Raw genomic sequence first — 18415 nt, 5'->3', positions numbered from 1 at the left:
TAACCACTATGCTGTTCACCTGAAATTAATATAAAATAATATTGACTGTCAACTGTAACTGAAAAAAATAATTCTTATGCACTAAAGTTATTTAATTGTGAACCCGCATACATATGGGGAGATACGTACACATACACATATGTATCATTGAAACAAATTTTTCTAAAACAATATTCTCTTATTAGCTCTAGATTATATTTTCTATTTTGTTCATTTTTGTTCTAGTACATTCCATTTTATTTTATTCCATTAAAAAAATACTTGATTGACTCACCAAATGGATTTCACTATCTATTAATGGATGTGACTAGCAGTTTGAAATGCACATAGACTGTTTGCTTACCAGAGAATTATTCAGTCTTTAAAAAAGTCCTGGTAAGCTATAGGCACTCTTACTTTTCGAGGAACTATATAACATCTTAACAGACATATTAAAAGGGATATAACCCACAACCTATATCCAACATTAAACATATTTCATTTGTAAGTGTGAAAACTGAATGTGGTTGACAAGCTGAAAAAATGCTCCATTTTGCTGATATTCTGGGTTCTTTTCATATTTTGGCACCAATAAACTTATTTTTCAGGTTGCCAACATTTTTGTAGGTCCTTGGAAAACTCATATCATTGGTGTTGTGCCTATAAAGCTGAAGGGATAAAACAGCCCTACTTACAGTTAATGATTATTAATTCACGAGTGGAGAGAAATGTTGAAAGTCAATGGGGTGTTGAATTGGGTACTCTGTGTGGTGGGCTGGTCGCTTTAGTGAAGAGAGACAGCAGTGAAAGGCATTCAGAACTCAGGAGTGGGAGGCCCAAGTTTGAATCCCTGCTCTGAACAGGACTCAAGGCAAGTCACTTGCTCTTTCTGAAATTCAGTTTCCCCATCTGTAAAATGAAGATCATATTAATTATGCCATGCTTACCAGACAAAGATATTATAAGGATTAAAATGAGATAATGTATGTGAAAGTACTTTGCAAATTGTAAAGCACTATTATTCAAATATTCAGTGGATGCTATTTTTGTGGCTGCCCAGCCTGCTTAGGTTTTACTGAAGGGAAATTTATGAATATTAAAGTATCATTCTCAGGGATTTTTTGTGTGCATAAAGCAACTGTATCTTAGCACCTGTAAATATTATTGTTCCCCTGTTTCTAAAACAATTCAGACAGACTCCTATGCATTGTGAACATTTAGGAAGTCTAGTTCTCCCTGAAACACCACTCTTTTCTTGCCACACTATTGTACTAAATAATTATATGATTGTTGTTGTCAAAAACCTTGAAGAAAAATAGAATTGTTTATAGCAGTGTTATTAAAGGCAGATGGCTGATTTGATTTCCTGAACTTTCAGGACTCCAACCACTGCAAATTTAATTTAATTAAAATGAAGACCAGGCAGAATGCATTATGACATTGATAATGTATGCAGACACAGGTGGACATAGGGAACTATTCTGATAAAAATTCATATAATGGATGCAGATCGGAGCCCCTGAACAAGCTAGTCTGTCAAATTAAATAAGCTGTCTCCAGAATTTTAACAGCACTGTGAACTTAACAATAATGACATTTTTACATTGTTTTGCAAGCAGCAGAGTTGGAAAAGAAACTAAATAATATATAATGATTTCCAGACATCATACCTTATTTAGAGCTAGAGAATAAAGTACTAAGGCCAAATTATTTCAAATGCTCACATGGAGTTTTTAGCAGGGGAGTCTTCTGTGTTTCATACAACAAAATCTTTAAGCTGGATAAACTAGTGACTGTGGTTTTTGTACTGCAACCCTGGGGGTGATTTTACTCTTCTTCCACTTGATCAATATTGTACTTGGATTAATTTTTTTTTAGTTCCCATTGATACTTCTCCAAGGAAGTAGCTCACACAACCCTCCTGCTAATTTATTCATTCTGGTATTATCCCTCTGGTTTCAAAAATCTGTTTTATTGGAAAAAAATGGTGGGATACTCTAGGATCTCAAGCACTCTTTTTCTCATTTTGGCTGTCTCTCAACAGTCTATTTTTCTTTTGTGACATTCTAGCCCTTAGGGATCATACCAATTCCCCACAGCTGAGCTATGTAGGAAACAAGAGTCCTACATTTCAAATTAAGTGGGCATTTCAACTCAGATATTCACTATTGCTTCAAATTCATCTTGTTTAAATCTGACCCCCTCATTCTCTATCACCCAAAAGTGGGTGGGACAGAGGTTCATATTTAACTGGCATGTTAGGAAGAAGTATGAGAGACATTTATAGCCATAGTTTAAACCAAATCCTTGCTATAACTGGGCTGTAAGAATATTGTTCAAGGTTAGTTTCCTATTGCTATTGTAAGAAATTACCACAAACTTAAAGGCTTCAACAAGACAGATTTATCATCTTACAATTAAAAAAATCAGAAGTCTAAAATGGTCTCATTGAGCTGAAATCAAGGTGTCAGCAGGTTGAGTTCCTTCTGGAGGTTCTAAGGGAGAATCCATCTCCTTGCCTTTTTGAGCTTTTAGAGGCCACCCACATTCCTTGGTTCTTGGCTCCCTTCCCCCATCTTCAAAGCCAGCAATGTTCCATCCTGCTGTGTCTTTCTTCTATAGTTATATCTTCCTTTAACTCTAACCCTCCCTTCAGCCTCCCTCTTCTACATTAGGGACTCTTGTGATGACATTTGGCCCACTCAGATAGTTCAGAATAATCATTTCATCTCAAGGTCAGCTGATAAGCAACCTTAATTCCATCTGCAACCTTAATTCTCCTTTGTCATGTAATATAGTATGTTCACAGGTTCCAGGCATGGACATATTTGGGGGGTGGTGGCTATTCTTCTGCCTACCAAAAGTCTATACTAAGATTTCTGAATCTGAAGCAAATCTGAGAAGTGTCATATATAGCACAATTGTCAATATCTGGTGCAAAATTAAATCTGTTTATTCTCATATGAGTTAAGTGATTATAAAATATGGCCAGGAATACAACTAAATGGTTTGTTTCATGTTTAGATTTAATCATATTTATTAAGGTATCAGCATGATGGTAACAAACTTGATCCTTTTGTCTACATCCATTTATGACTTGAGCTACTTATTGTCTGTTGCATTCTTAAGGTACTTACAATTCATCTTCAGATTAATAGATTCTCCAACTTCATTCTACCACTTGTTTTAATGTTTTACCATTGTCAGGAAAATTCTCTTAGTCTCCATGGAGATGGAAATGGAGATTAGGTAGTAAATAAAATCTCTTTAACCATGATTAAGTTATCTCATTTCCTACAAGTAATTAATCCATATTCTATTTTAAGTACCACGCTTGAAATCATTTTGGCTATTTTCCTTGGGATCTTGTCAGTTTTCTTCCTTTATCCTAAAAATATTTGTCCTTTAAGTGCACATAAAACACCATGAAGAACATTTTTTTCCCCTCTATCTTTGGGTATTTCTGAGTGGGTCAACTGTCTCTTGCTTTTATTACTGTCATTAGCCTTAAAAAGGAACCAATAACATATATTTTGGCATTTTAATTAAGGCCATTTTAAAGTAAGAATGCTTGAGGAAGTTTTAACTTGGAACATAATTGTAGAAATAGGAAGTAAACCAACACTCGTAGGCAAACAATAGGAATGGAGGCTTCATCACTGGTGTGTATACTAGAAAGTCTGCTTTTCTTTGTGTTTTAGTTGTTTATTTAATCATCCATGGCTATATTAAAAACTGAGTCATTAAGAGTGCTTAAATACAACAGGAGGACAATTTTTAAATATTTAGCACTAGAGGTATTTAAAAGGAAGAGATGTAACACAGTTTACACATACAGTGAGGTTGATAAAATGGTGAAGACACTGTGGAAAACAGTTTGGTGGTTTCTCAACAAGTCAAACACAGAAATACTGTATGACCCAATAATTCTACTCTTAGGTATATTCCCAAAAGAATTGAAAACAGGTATTCAAACCAATACTTGTACATGAATGGTCATAGCAGCACTATTCACAATAGCCAAAAGGTAGAAACAACCCAATGTCCATTGGTTGATGAATGGATAAACAAAAAAAAAATATGGTATACCATAAAATGTAATATTATTAGTCATAAAAAGGAATGAAGTACTGATATATGCTATGATATGGGTGAGCTTTGGAAACATTATGTCAAGTGAATAAGCCAGATATAAAAGATCACATATTGTATGATTTTATTTGAAATATCCAGACTAGGTAAATCTATAGTGACAGAAAGGATACAAGGCCTAGAGGGGAAGAAGGAATGGAGAGTGACTGCTAGTGTGTATGAGGTTACTTTGTGGGATAATGATAAAAATGTTCTGGGATTAGATATTGGTAATGGTTGTACAATTTCATGAAAATACTAAAAATACTAAAAACCACTGAAAGTACCCTGCAGAGAGTACACTTTAAATGGGTGAATTTTATGGTATGTGGAATATATTGCAATAAAGCTGTTATTTAAAAAAACAGTAATGTTGAACTGCCTTTATGTGAACCTTAGCAAAAAATGGCTGCTGGATATTGTCCTGGTCAGGTCTTCATGAGAGTACTGTGTAAATTACTAAGTATCATAACTTTAAAAAAAGTTAAAAAAAATCAAAGCAAAACAAAACAAAAACCCAACAACCTAGCAGATGTTCTGAGAAGGGTCACAAGAAATTGGAGAACAAAGCTCTATGGAGAAAAGTTAGAGGAATGTTGGATTATTCTAGTGAAGCAAAGCCTTTAGGAAAATATCCTCGAGAAGAGACTATGAGGCTTTGAGTATACATCAGTCAAGGTCCCAGCGGTAATCAGATGTCATGCTCACAGGTGTTCCCTGCAGCGAGTTGAATAAAGGGACTATCTACAGAGATATGAGTAGGGTTAAGGGAATTGACTAGAGTTGGTGACCCACCTATGTACTGAAAACACTGAGAAGCCTCTGGAGAAGAAGGAGGAGGGAATGATGATAAAGAGAACCAGAGAGAGAGCATGGGAATTTGAGGAGGGGTTACTGGACAGTAGCTGCCATCTTCTAATGTAGTCACTGCCAGCACTTCAGTGAATCAGGGAGAGAGATAAATACTCTGACTTCTTTCTTCTTCCACCCTATAGCCTCTGGATGCTTGTCATCCATTGACTAAATCAAAAGAGAGAAAAGGAGTCCAGGCCATAGAATCCAGCCTCTCAGAGAACAGAGAAGGGCAGAAAAGAGGGGTGTGTGTGTGTGTGTGTGTGTGTGTGTGTGTGTGTGTGTGTGTGTGTGTTTGGCAGAAAGAGCAAATAAAGAATAACTAACACAGAGTGCCTACCTATTATACTCACAGCTTCCTTCTTAGAGAAGCCGAGGCAACAAACATCTGCATAGGCTTCATACTTTATATCTTGGATCCCAATATGCTGACCACAGCCAAAGTGAAAAACCATACCAGTGACTAACATGTTGAGTGCTTACCATGTATAAAACTACCACCTCATTTAATTCTCATATCATAATAACCTATAAGTAACATTCATTTTATGATTCCATTTTATAGATGGAGAAACTGTGGCATTTGGAGATTAAGTAATTTACCCAATGTTGACTAGCTAGTAGGTGGATGAGGAATGATTTGAACCCAGGGAGAGAGTCTGGATCCAGAATTATTCTCTAAACCACTACACTCACTGGAATAGGGATTGAGCAGGACTGCATAAGCTGGCCAGCAACCTTGGTGGTAGTTAATCTAATGGTAGAGCTCTGCCTTACAGGGGTGCTTTTGCTATTATATGGTGACTCGTCAATATAACTAGATATTTTCTCTTAGAGGAACTTGAATGCAAGATACAGAGTAAGTCACCAGACTGTGCAGTTCAAAGAGTTAAGAGAAAATGAGTATAGTTAGTGTGGAAGTAGTGATGAGTTTATTTATCAGTATGGGTGAGTCACTACTGTGGGAAACAGTGGACTCTTGCTGCAAACAACCAGAGCTGTTGCAGAGTTGACAGAACAGATGCTGATCTTCTAGAACTACAATGCATCCTGAGCAAGGTCACATTCTGGTGAGGTCTGCCTGTAAGGTAAAGCTGATGCTTTACCTTATTTCTTAATTTCCTTTGGGTCTTTACAGTAAGTCCCCAGCAATGGAGGAAATGTGAACACACCACTTTTCTTGTATTCTAGTATAATCCAACAGAGATGAGTTAATTATTTAAAGATATGAGGGTCTCAGGCAAAGAAGAGTCACTAGTCTTTCCCCCCTCCCCCCTATATATTTCCTACTGGAAAGAAAGAGAAGAAATTGACACACCGTAGTCTAAAAAATGTAGGTCAGTTATATGGGAATTGTACCATAATAGGCATGTTCAAGGAAGCATATGAACACATTTCTTCTGGAGGAATTTAAAAATACTCTTTTCATCTATCCAGGGATGGTTTCCATGAGATACTACCTGAAGGCACAATGACTCCCAACTGTCGTTCCACAGACCTGTGTAACGTCCCTCAGGAAGTTTTCATTGTTGTCTACAGAGTGAAGGAAATAAAGACAGTGGTGTCTCTGCTTCTCTCTCTCTCTCTCTCTCTCTCTCTCTCTCTCTCTCTCTCTCTCTCTCTCTCCCCCTGCCCCCCATGCCCCAAACATCAATATTAGATTGCTTACTGTCATTTAAGACAGACTGTTCCTTTTCTTGGTGGTAAACATCCTCCTTCATAAAATTGTGGTAATAGTAGGTGATAAGAGATTGCAGCATTTTTTTTTCTTTTTAAAATTCTTACGTGGCAAGACAAGAAGTTGGCAAATCTTCCCAGTATCATTTTTTTAAAATGTCATTTGTCCAGAAATATGCAAATGATGGAGATGGAATAAGAGAGAGACTTGAGAGTGAAAAAGAAAAACTCTAAAAGAACTATCTGACACCATCAGAAAAAAGCAACATATAAATAATGGGTTTACCAGAAGGAGAAGAGAGGGAGAAGGGAACAGAGAGCATATTCAAACAAATAGTTGACGAGAATTCCCCAAACCTATGAAAAGAACCAGATCCTCGAATCCAAGAAGCAAATAGAACACCTAATTATCTTAAACCGAAAAGGCCCTTTCCAAGACACATTATACTAAAATTGTCAAAAATTAATGACAAAGAATTCTCAATGCAGCCAAGGAAAAGAAGACAATAACATAAAAAAAAAATTAGATTATCATTGGACTTTTCAGCACAAACTTCACAAGCTCGGAGGGAGTAGAAACAAATATACAAACTATTGAAAGAGAGAAATTACCAGCCAAGAATAATATATCCAGTAAAGTTCTCTTTTAGATATGAAGAAGAAATAAAGATCTTTTCAGACACCAAAAGCTGAGGGAATTTTCCACCACGAGGCCTGCATTACAGGAAATACTAAAGGAGGTCATTCTACCAGAAACAAAAGGACAAAAAAAATATATAACTATGAGGAAAATGACTAATAGGCAGACAGAAACAGGAAAGCATAATCCTTACTAAGAACAAGGTATTAAAAGTTTAAATATTACATAATGGTTAAAGGTAGGAAAAAAAACACTTTAAAAGGAGAAGACAACAACAGCTACTGCAACCTATAAATAAACATACAGCATAAATAGGGATAACTTGAGACAACAAAAACAGAAAAGGGAAGGGAGTAAAGATCTGAATCTGCAAAGGAGAATAGAGATAAGGCACATGCAGAAGAAAATGGACTATTGTATATATATAACTTTGCTTTACATAAACTTAATGGTATTCACACACACACAAAATCCAGAACTGAGACATATAACATAAAACAAGAAGGAACAGAGGGAAAAACCATAAAACCCCACCAAAGTAAAATAGCAAACAGTAATACAAGGACAAAAAAAATAGAAACACAGAGCTACCAGAAAACAAAAGGTAAAATGGCTATAGAAAAGCCCCATATTTCAATAATCACTCTAAATGTAAATGGCCTGAACTTACCAATAAAAAGGCAAAGTAGCAGATTGTATCGAAAAACAAAACCTAACCATATGCTGCCTCCAGGAGACACATCCCAGATCCAAAGACAAATATAGACTCAAAGTAAAATGGTAGAAAATGATACTCCAAGCAAATGGCATTCAGAGAAAAGTGGCTGTAGCCATACTTATATCTGACAAAATAGACTTTTAGATAAAAAAAAAAGTAATGAGAGACAATGGATATATTAAGAAGACATAACATTCCTCATTTGGATGCCTTTTATTTCTTTGTCTTGCCCAATTGCTGTAGCTAGGACTTACAATACTATATTGAATAATAGTTGTGATAGCAGACAGCCTTGTCTTGTTCCTGATCTTAGAGGGAAAGTTTTAGTTTTTCATCATTAAGTATGATGTTAACTGAGGGGTTGTTGTATATGGCTTTTATTATGTTGAGATAATTTCCTTGTACACCCATCTTATTAAGTGTTTTAATCATAAATGGATGCAGTTTCTTGTCAAATGTTTTTTTCTGCATCTGTTGATGTGATCATATAATTTTTATCCTTTATTTTGTTGATGTGGTGTTGATCACATTGATCAATTTGTGTATGTTAAACTATCTGTGTGTCCCTGGAATGAATCTCAGTTAATCGTGATGTATAATCTTTTTAATATATTGTTTTATTTGACTTGCTAATATTTTGTTTAGGATTTTTGCATCTGTGTTCATCAGAGATATTAGTCTATATTTTTCTTTATTTTGTGTTATTTTTACCAGATTTTGGTATCAGGGTAATGTTGGCCTCACACAATGAGTTAGGAAGTATTTTTTCTTCTTTAATTTTTTGGAAAAGTTCGAGAAGAACAGATATTAAAATCACAATGTGATATCACCTGATACCTGTCAGAATGGCTATCATCAATAAATCAAAGAACTACAAGTGTTGGCAAAGATGCATAGAAAAGGGAATCCTCATATACTGTTGGTGGGATTGCAAATTGGTACAGCCGCTATGGAAAACAGTCTAGAGGTTTTTCAAAAAAATAAAAATGGATGTACCTTTTGACTCAGCAATTGCACTTCTGGGTATTTTTCCAAAGAAAACCAAAACAATAATTTGTAAATATCTATGCATCCCTATATTCATGGTAGCACAATTTACAATAGCCAAGATATGGAAGCAACCTAAATGTCACCAACAGATGATTGGATAAAGAAGTTATGGTTTATATATAGAATGGAATATTACTCAGCCATTAAAAAAATGAAATCCTACCATTTGCAATGACATGGATGGACCTAGAGGTTATTATATTGAGTGAAGTAAGTCACACAGAGAAAGATAAATACCATGTGATTTCACTTATATGTGGACTCTAAAGAACAAAAAGAACAAACTTATCAAAAACAGACTCAGAAATATAGAGGACAATTTGGTGATGGGGAGGGGTTGAGGAGCTGGAAAAATGGGGTGAAGGATTAAAGAAGTACAAATTAGTAGTTGATAGATGATCACAGGGATGAGGAGCATGGCATAGGGAATGCAGTTAGCATCAATGTATTGGCTAGGTGGAGAGCCAAAGGAGAGAAAGAACGATTAGGGGGATCATTTTATAAATTATATAAATGTCTAACCAACATATGGTATACTTGAAACTAATAAAATTAAATTAAAAAAATAAAATAAAATTGAGAAACACTGGAAAAAATTAAAGAAGACATACAGATCGCCAAGTGACACATGAAAAGATACTCAACTTCACTAACTATTAGAGAAATGCAAATCAAAACCACAAAGAGATACCACCTTACATCTGTTAGAATGGCTATCATCAACAGGACAAGTAGTAACAAATGTTAGAGAGGTTGTGGGGAGAAAGAAACCCTCATACACTGCTGGTGGGCATGTAAATTGGTACAGCCACTATGGAAAACAGTATGGAGGATCCTCAAAATACTAAGAATAGATTTACCATGTGACTCAGCAATTCCTCTGCTGGGTACTTACCTCAAAGTCTTGAAAACCCATATCTAAAAGATATTTGCACACCGATGTCCATAGCAGCATTATTCACAGTGGCCAGGACACGGAAGCAACAAAAGTGTCCTATGATAGATGATTGGCTAAAGAAGCAGTGGTACATACATACAATGAAATATTACTCAGCCATAAGAAGAGATGAAATATTGCCATTTGCAACAACATGGATGGATCTTGAGATTATCATGTTAAGTGAAATAAGTCAGACAGAAAAAGTCGAGAACCATATGACTTTACTAATTTGTGGGATATAAAACTGAAAGCAACTAGCAAACATGACAAACAGAGACTCATAGACACAGACAGTGAACTCATGGTTACCAGAGGGAAGTAGGGGAAGGGGAAGTAATTAGGGGTAATGGGGGTCAAATATTTGGTGAGAGAAGGAAATTTGGTGGTGAACAAGAGCGCAATATGACATATTAAATTATGACATATTATTAAATTTTACACTTGAAACCTATTTGATTTTATTAACCAGTCACCAAACTAATTTTAATAAAAAATAAATAAAACTTGAAAAAAATTTAAGAAAAATAAAAATGTTGTTTGAGAGAAGTATATACCTGAAAACTGTAGACCCAAAGGACCTCCTAAGGTCTCTGTTACCTGTAAGATTCTAGTTTTTAAAGCCTTGAGATAACAGAAAATCAGAAGGACTAGGATGGCAGGATGACTTTTTATTTAACCTACTAATGTAAAAATTTAACAGAGTCTAACCATTTTAGACATAGAGGATAATTAGTGGAGATGCCTATAAGTTAAAATTTTGTATTTCTAAGTGTAAGTGACAATCTTAATGTCAAATCCAAAAACATGGCCTAAAGAACGTTATATTAAAGGTCACAGTTAGAAGGCAATACTCAGTTCTGGAGACAGTTACGAGTCAGATAGTGTGTGATTCCATTGGTATGCAGCCATCGTGAAAGGGGAACTAAAATCGTTTGAAGCAAGAACGTGTCAAAAAGAAATTTTAAACAGATCCAAAGGGAGTGTTTAAATGAAAAAAAAGAAAAAAAGCCTTAGATCCTTTAGATAAAAAAAACCCATAATTATTCCAAATACAAATTCATATGCAACCAGTACTTCCTGTTTTATGAACATCTATTTACACAGAATTATTTCAACATACCCAAAGCCTCTGCCAGGCCCCAAACCTTCTGTCCATAGATGTCGGTCTTATTCCAAGCAAATGTATAGATGAGATTAATTGCTGCAGGAAACCACTTCTGTATAAGTCGCCCTTCCACAGCCACTGTGAGGTGTACTTTAATCATCCCCACGGGAATGGTTGAATGTGTCAGAAGGATCTGTAGCAGGGTTTTATACCCTGGGGTGCGGCTGCTCAGGTAACTCAGCCTCACAAAGCTGGAAGGAATAGGAATCTCCTCCTGTACAACCTAAAATAAGAAAGCCAAATCGGCTCTTGTCAGTGGTCACAAGTGGACGAGGATATGGCATGCTTGTTGGCTTATAAACATGCCAAAGGAGAGAATTTAAAGGGATCTATATATGTCAAGGCATTTGTTCTAGAATCTTATGAGGCTGCATGACCATAGGTTTTGTATTTTGCACTGGATTTTTATAGAGACAAGACATCCAGCCAACCTTAAGGATTGCTCTCCTTTTCTTCCATGCCAGGAAAGACTGTGAAAAGTATAATTTCAGTTTTCCACCAGTATTCTAAAAACTGCTTAGTAGGAGTTGGAGATCACACTGCTGAATGTCAAGCAATTCAGTGATATGGGCTCCATTAAGTGGCCTTTTTCTTATATGTACCCATGTACAAAATCTTGTTTGATGTGGTAAGCCATATATAACAAAATCATTGTTGTAATCCTTATTTAGGCTAAGCTCTCTAAGAGGAAGTTCTCCAGAAGCAGGCTTAGCAAGTGATATTATATGACAGAGATTATGGATTTCCTGGAATTAGTCTTTACTGATGCCATCAAACTCATATTTTTGGAGCTGTAGAATAAACCCAAAGGTCATATTTTTAAACAAATTTTGCTTACATATTTCTCTGTGCCAGGATGTACTAATAGCTGGGAATGACTTTTTTCCAAGGTGGCATCTGTGACTGAGAAGCAAATAACTCCCATTAACTCCTCTGCAACTTTTATACTAAACATTGGTTCCAGGGTGAAAATGTTACTTGGCTTCTTTAATTAATTGCTATTATTTGTTTATTAGCACAGATGGAGTTAAACAACCAAAAGTGGTTACTAAAACTAAATCTTGTGTTCCGTGACTTTCAACTTTCAAAATACAGCAGAAGAAAAAGCCCCTCCTATTTAATACATTTAAGGTGACACAGTTAGTATGAATATTTTTGGGCCCTCACTCATTTTTAGTTCATGACCCTTTTCCTTCTTCATTTCTCAAACCAGTACATATAGTAGAACTAATTTTAAACACATGGTATCTCATATTGTCCAGGATTTCTGGCCATTCTTTTCTTTCTGAGGGCACAAATCCCTTTGTCTATTTATTGTCCAATTTTTCTTCCTCTACATTAGCTATTTAATACCAAAGCTGTCCATTGGCTCTATCTCTTAGATGGTGGCAGAAGCACAATAGTGAAAAATAGTATGATGCTTACCAACTTAGTATTTCATTTCCCTAAGAAAACATAGACTCCTCAATCAGCTTGAAAATTTTTGTGCTGAAAGAGACCCATACTCCCTAATGACATCTGTGAAGGGATTGGTATATCAGTCAAATGTACTCCTTAAATGCTGTCTTGGTTTTTCTTCCTTTCTAAGGAAAAAACAATGGAAAAGACAGGAGCGGCAACTCGTTGGACTCCTTTTCCTGTAGAGCACTATTTTTCGTGAGCCTTTCTTAAGTGGTATCCTATGGGCACTGCTAATAGTTGGTGGGGATGTTGTAATGGAAGAAAAGCCAATTCGATCTTGGAATGTCCATTTACTTCTTCTTGAGCATATTTTTTGAATGCTGGATCAGTATGACTTATGAATCCATTTCAGTGGCTTCCACATTTAACTATCATTAATGTGTTTCTATAATGTAGTGAGAGAATTGAACTATGGATGTTTGAATATTTAATATTGGAGTGAAAATATTGAATGCTCAATAAGGAAAAATTTCTAGGAAGCCTAAAATATAAGAGTTCAAAAACATGGATTCTTCTGACTATAAGGTTTGAATACTGAAAAGCAAAGATTTAAACAAAACTCATAGGCTTGAAAACTACCTTTACTAAATACAGCTAAACAAGAGAAATTGTTTGACTTCTGAGGACAATGACAATGGATGCAAACTCGACAGTGGAAGAAAACTAGATTTTTAAAAGAGCTTTCATTTCAGAACCACAAATAGTCCTATCTTATTGATTAGACTGATATCACAATTGAACCAGCAAGTTTGTTCTTTAGAGTACAGTGTTTATTAGGTCAAGATTTGAGATTTAATTCTCATGACAGCTAGTTCATCTTGCTTTGTTCCATGGCTACAGATAGTGCCCTATAGTCCTAGCTAACCACTTTCCAAATGTGTGCCAGAGGACACATTTGAAGGCTTCTTTTGGCAAATGAAGGGCAGCACATTATAGGACTGGCAGGAGTACCAGGAAAAGGAATCTAGCCATGATACTATCAACCCCATGATACTATGATTTTATAATTCAAATGTAAATGAACTCACCTGCAGCTCAGGAACAATAGTTCCCCTTTCCGGACAGGACCCTCCAAATGATGTGAGTGGTGAAGGAAGCACAATAGGGTTTGGGCTGATAAAGTTGGAGATATCGCAGGATGGTGAGTCTGATACAACTCTCTGCATGGTTACTTTCTCCACCACAATAAATTGATTCCAAGGCAACCAGAGTGTCCTCTTCTCAGACAGGAAAGGTGAGCGATCAAAGATTAAAATGACAGAGATACCACCAATGGCTACAAGATCAAAGCTGAGAAGGAAACATATAAGACAGTTTCAACCAAATGAACAACCAAAATGAAATTAAAGTTAAAAAATAAGTCATACTCAACTATATCAATTCATATTCTCTATTTTATAAATACCCTCTAGCTAAATATTCATTCCATGGATAACTTCTTTTCACTATCTGGTAGACTTCTGGGAAAAAATTCCACATCACCAGTTGATATTCACCCAGAATTTGTAAACCAATTTTAATACTATCTTAAACAAAATCACTACATATATTTCTGCAAAGCCAAATTTGACATCACTGTGCCTTATTCTAGAGATAACTGAAAGATGACCATTTAACACTCAGCAACATCTTTAATATAATGCATTACTCATCCTCAAAAAAATTCCTGTGATGTAATTCAAGAAAAGTAAAAAGCCAAAAGGTTAAATATCTTGTTCAGTATCACAAACATAGTGTCAGAAACCTTATGGTGTCTTTGAGATGGTATTTGGAGAAAGATGCTGGCAGAGGAAAATTGTTCAGTGAAATTTGCTTGAACAATACCATGCCTGAACCCTCCACATCTGGATATCTACTTTGGCTCCTGACTGTGGTTGAACTCTACATTTAGGATTTTTGGTTCCCTTTAGAATGCCTCTTGGTTTTCTATTATAAGACAGCTTGTAATGGACCCTGCTCATCTTCACTGATGATTCCTTTCATATCTCTGACAAAGCAAGACTGCCTCTTCTGCAAGTCCACCTTTGACATGACTCTTGTATTTGAGCAGCACAGATTCAGGTTTCAGTTCATTCTGCACTACATGGTTCCACCTTATTTCTCTTGTAAGTATAATGATATATTTGAGATAATGTACTTGAAAACATTCAAAAAGCATAAAATACAACATAAAAGTAAGAAAATGATAAATTATTATCAGTATATCTTAAAAATGAATAAAGGGCAATATAATGAACCTTAATATTCAAAGCAACTTAAATCCACAGGAGAGAGATGTAAATAATTCCTTGCATTGAAAAAGATCTTTCTGTAAAACACTTTTTCAATGAAAAAATGCCCCGATAGGTAATCAGACTTAATTATGGATATCTCACCACTCCCTTCATATGACATGCATTCTATTTGTTATACTATTACCAATTGTGTCTTGTAGAAAACTTCCAGATAAAGATAAATGGATAGCATCAAAGGATGGCTAATACTGTATATTTTATTGTTGCTTTTTCAGTCAAGTAGCTGTAATGTTAAGGCAGTTTCTAAAAAGAGGATTTGAAGCACTGCATTAGCTATAGAAAATAATCTAGGTTCGAGATAAAAAAAGAAAACCCTAATGGCTTATAGTTTAAGACATAGAGGTTGAATTCATGATAATACAAGAGCAGGTTAAGGCACGTATACTGGGAAAATTCAACATTACTTGTGAAGAGACCTTTCTTCTAGTTCACATTTTTATTGCTTTAACTCTGTGTCTTTGGGCAAGTTTACTTGCTTCGCCCAAACCTTAGCTGTTGACTCCTTAAAACAGAAGTGCTTATTTATTTGAAAATAAAAATAAATGCAAACAAAAGTCAAAATAACTATCCAAGCAAGAACATATGTACCTGGGAATTATTCTCTATTTCTAGAAAGATTAAGCGGACGGAGTAAGCTTCTTGTTTTGTAGCAAGAATGTGGTTTTGACTTCATAATTCCAGCACTGCCACGTTAACTGTGTGTCTGTGGGCTAGTTATATAGCTTCCATGAGTGTCAGTTTCCTCACTAGTAAAATGGGCTAATGTGCTCTATCACTCAGCTACTACAGTAAATGAGTAAATGAGATAAAGACTTAAGGGTCAAGCCCATTGTAAGGACTTAACAAACATTAACTTTATTCTTAAATCAGATGTACTGCCCTATTAAATTTACAGATGCTTTCTCTTATAGTCCAAACACACTCTAGGCCAGGTTTTATTATCTCCATAAGCAGATACTGAATTTTAAGTTCTCCTGGAAACTTCATTTAGGCTTCTTGTGATGGTTAGTTTTCTATGTCAACTTGACTGGGCAATAGTACCCAATTATTCAATCAAACACTGGTCTAAGTGTTGCTGTGGAGCTATTTGTAGATGTGGTTAATATCTATAATTAGTTAACTTTAAGTAAAGGAGATGACCCTTGATAATGTGGGATGGCATCATTCAATTAGTTGAAAGACCTTAAGAACAAAACTGAAATTTCTCTGAGGAGGAAGGAATTCTGACTTAGGACTGCAGAGGTAGCATCAACTCCTCCATGAGATTCCAGTCTGCTAGTCTCCCTAGGTTTTGGATTTGCCAATCCCCACAATCACATAAACCAATTACTTGAGATCTCTCTCTCTCTCTCTCTCTCTCTCTCTCTCTCTCTACATTGGTCCTGTTTCTCTGGAAAACCCTGACTGATTTCTCCTCTTCCCACCTGGCTGTTATATACAGAAAATACTGCACAGCAGATTCATTAGTTGCCACAGAGTGGAAGGTAGATCTGTGGCCAAAAACTCATTTGAACCATTCCAATGCTAAATAGAATGCTCTCTGAATGATTAATTCTTTGGGATTTCTCCCACCACAAATGATCATCTTTGGCATGGGTCATTAAAACCAGGCTATAGAGAGGAAAGGGAACATGGTGGAGTGAGAGATTTCCCCAATTCTCTCCCCTTGAAACAACAATAAGCTGAACATATAAAACTCAACTAAAAACACCCAAACTGCACACCAGCACGTCTGAGCACGGGATCTGTGAATAAGAGCTACCACAGGTCAGAACCCCTGCTGGCAGGCAGTGAACTGGGAGAAATAAGCTGCATCTTACAGTCTGACCTCCCTGTAGGGGGAGGGGGAGGGGGAGAAAGTGCGGCGACTTCCCTGAACAGCCTGGCATGGGAGAGTTTGTGAGTTCCATGTATTCAGTGGCAGGGCTGTCATCAGGGCAGAAAGCAGAGAAGTGGATGGCAGAGAAAAACAGTTGATTTTTACCAGGCACGGCTGCAAAACCGAAGCTGAGTTGCAGCCCCCAACCCCCAACTCAGAGTGTCCCTCCATCCATAACCTCCGAGACTGATCACCCAGGAGCCCCAAGGGAATCTGAACAAACGCTACCGAAACTGTTGCTAACACTGACAGGGAATTAAACTGAGGGTTGCAAGCATGATTAAATATCTACAAAAAGATAAAGGCATTATATAAAGGCATTATCAAGGCTTTACGTAAAGCAGGGATCCAAGAGGCTTAGACGCCACTGACTGGAAAGCAAAAGAAAAGTGCCTTCTTTGCAGCAGGCTAAAGAGAGACCTTTATATAATAAATTTCCTTTTTGGAAAAAAAGTAGAATATATTTCCATTAATGTCCAGGTGGAGAAATAGTCCATTAAACACCATGAACAAACAAAGGTGACAAGGCATCTCAGAAAGAAAGAGAAAAATCTCCAAGAAATGAGCTTACAAACATAGAAATATGCAACTTATGTGACAGCGCATTCAGGATGGTACTTCTGAAAAATCTCAGTGAATTGTGAAATTAGTCATATCAACAATTTCAGGAATTGAAAAAACAACTAGATTAGCAGAGCAAGGAGATTGAAATCCCCAAAAAGAACAAATAGAACTTCTGTATATAAAAAACACACTGCAAGATTCGAAAAATGAAATAGCAAACTTGGGAAATAGAGTTGACCAAATGGAGATAAGGATCAGTGATATCGAAGACAGAGATCTAGAAATAAATCACAGAGAAGAGAGAAACCAAAGAATGAAAAATAATGAAAGAGAAATTCAAGAACTAGCTGATATCATCAGGAGAGGAAACATAAGAATAATGGGCATTACTGAAGGCGAGGACTAGAAAGCATTTTCAGAAAAATAGTGGATGAGAATTTTCCAAATCTAAGGAATGAGCTGGAGCTTGGAATTAAGAAGTCAACAGAACACCTAATTATCTCAATCCAAAAAGGCCTTCACCAAGACACATTGTTGTAAAATTATCAAAAATCAATGACAAAGACAGAATTCTCATGACAGCCTGAGAGAAGAAAATGGTAACTAATAAAGGAAAACCCATTAGATTATCCTCGGACTTCTCAGCGCAAACCTAACAAGCCAAAAAGGAATAGAATCAAATATTTAAACTATTAAGTGAAAGGAAACACCAGCCTAGAATAATGTATCCAGCTAAGCTCTTCCTTACATATGAATGAGAAATTAAGACCTTTCCAGACATACAAATTTGCGGGAATTCTCCACTACAGGAAATTACTGAAAAGGGTCAGCTCATCTAAAACAAAATGAGAAAAAAACAAAACAAAACAAAACCGTAATTAGGAGTAAAGCAACTATCAGGTAAATAGAAGCAGAGAAGTGTGATCCTTACTAAGAACAGGGCATTATAAGCTTAAATAATGAAAAGAGAATTGTTATAGCAAGATAGTAATGAAAGTTCAGCATATATAGGTACAAATTGAGATAACAATGACTGAAAAGGGGAGGATTCAAAGATCCAAATTC

The 18415-nt window shown here is 36.0% G+C and overlaps 1 protein-coding gene across 3 annotated transcripts in view; it reads right to left on the bottom strand.

Annotated features, from left to right (window-relative positions):
* TENM1 (teneurin transmembrane protein 1) overlaps window positions 1–18415 on the bottom strand; it is a 745224-nt gene that overhangs the window by 189512 nt on the left and 537297 nt on the right. For all 3 annotated transcript variants that reach the window (XM_011378218.2, XM_011378219.2, XM_011378220.2), the window contains exons 17-18: window positions 13642–13903; window positions 11108–11375 (exon numbers count right to left, since the gene is read on the bottom strand). In XM_011378218.2, the coding sequence (XP_011376520.1) occupies window positions 11108–11375; window positions 13642–13903 (530 nt within the window). The remainder of the gene's footprint in view (window positions 1–11107; window positions 11376–13641; window positions 13904–18415) is intronic.

Source organism: Pteropus vampyrus, unplaced genomic scaffold (assembly GCF_000151845.1).
Source record: "Pteropus vampyrus isolate Shadow unplaced genomic scaffold, Pvam_2.0 Scaffold335, whole genome shotgun sequence".
Taxonomy (NCBI): domain Eukaryota; kingdom Metazoa; phylum Chordata; class Mammalia; order Chiroptera; family Pteropodidae; genus Pteropus; species Pteropus vampyrus.
Note: the sequence above shows the minus strand (reverse complement) of the source record. Positions and strands in the feature narration are given on the sequence as shown.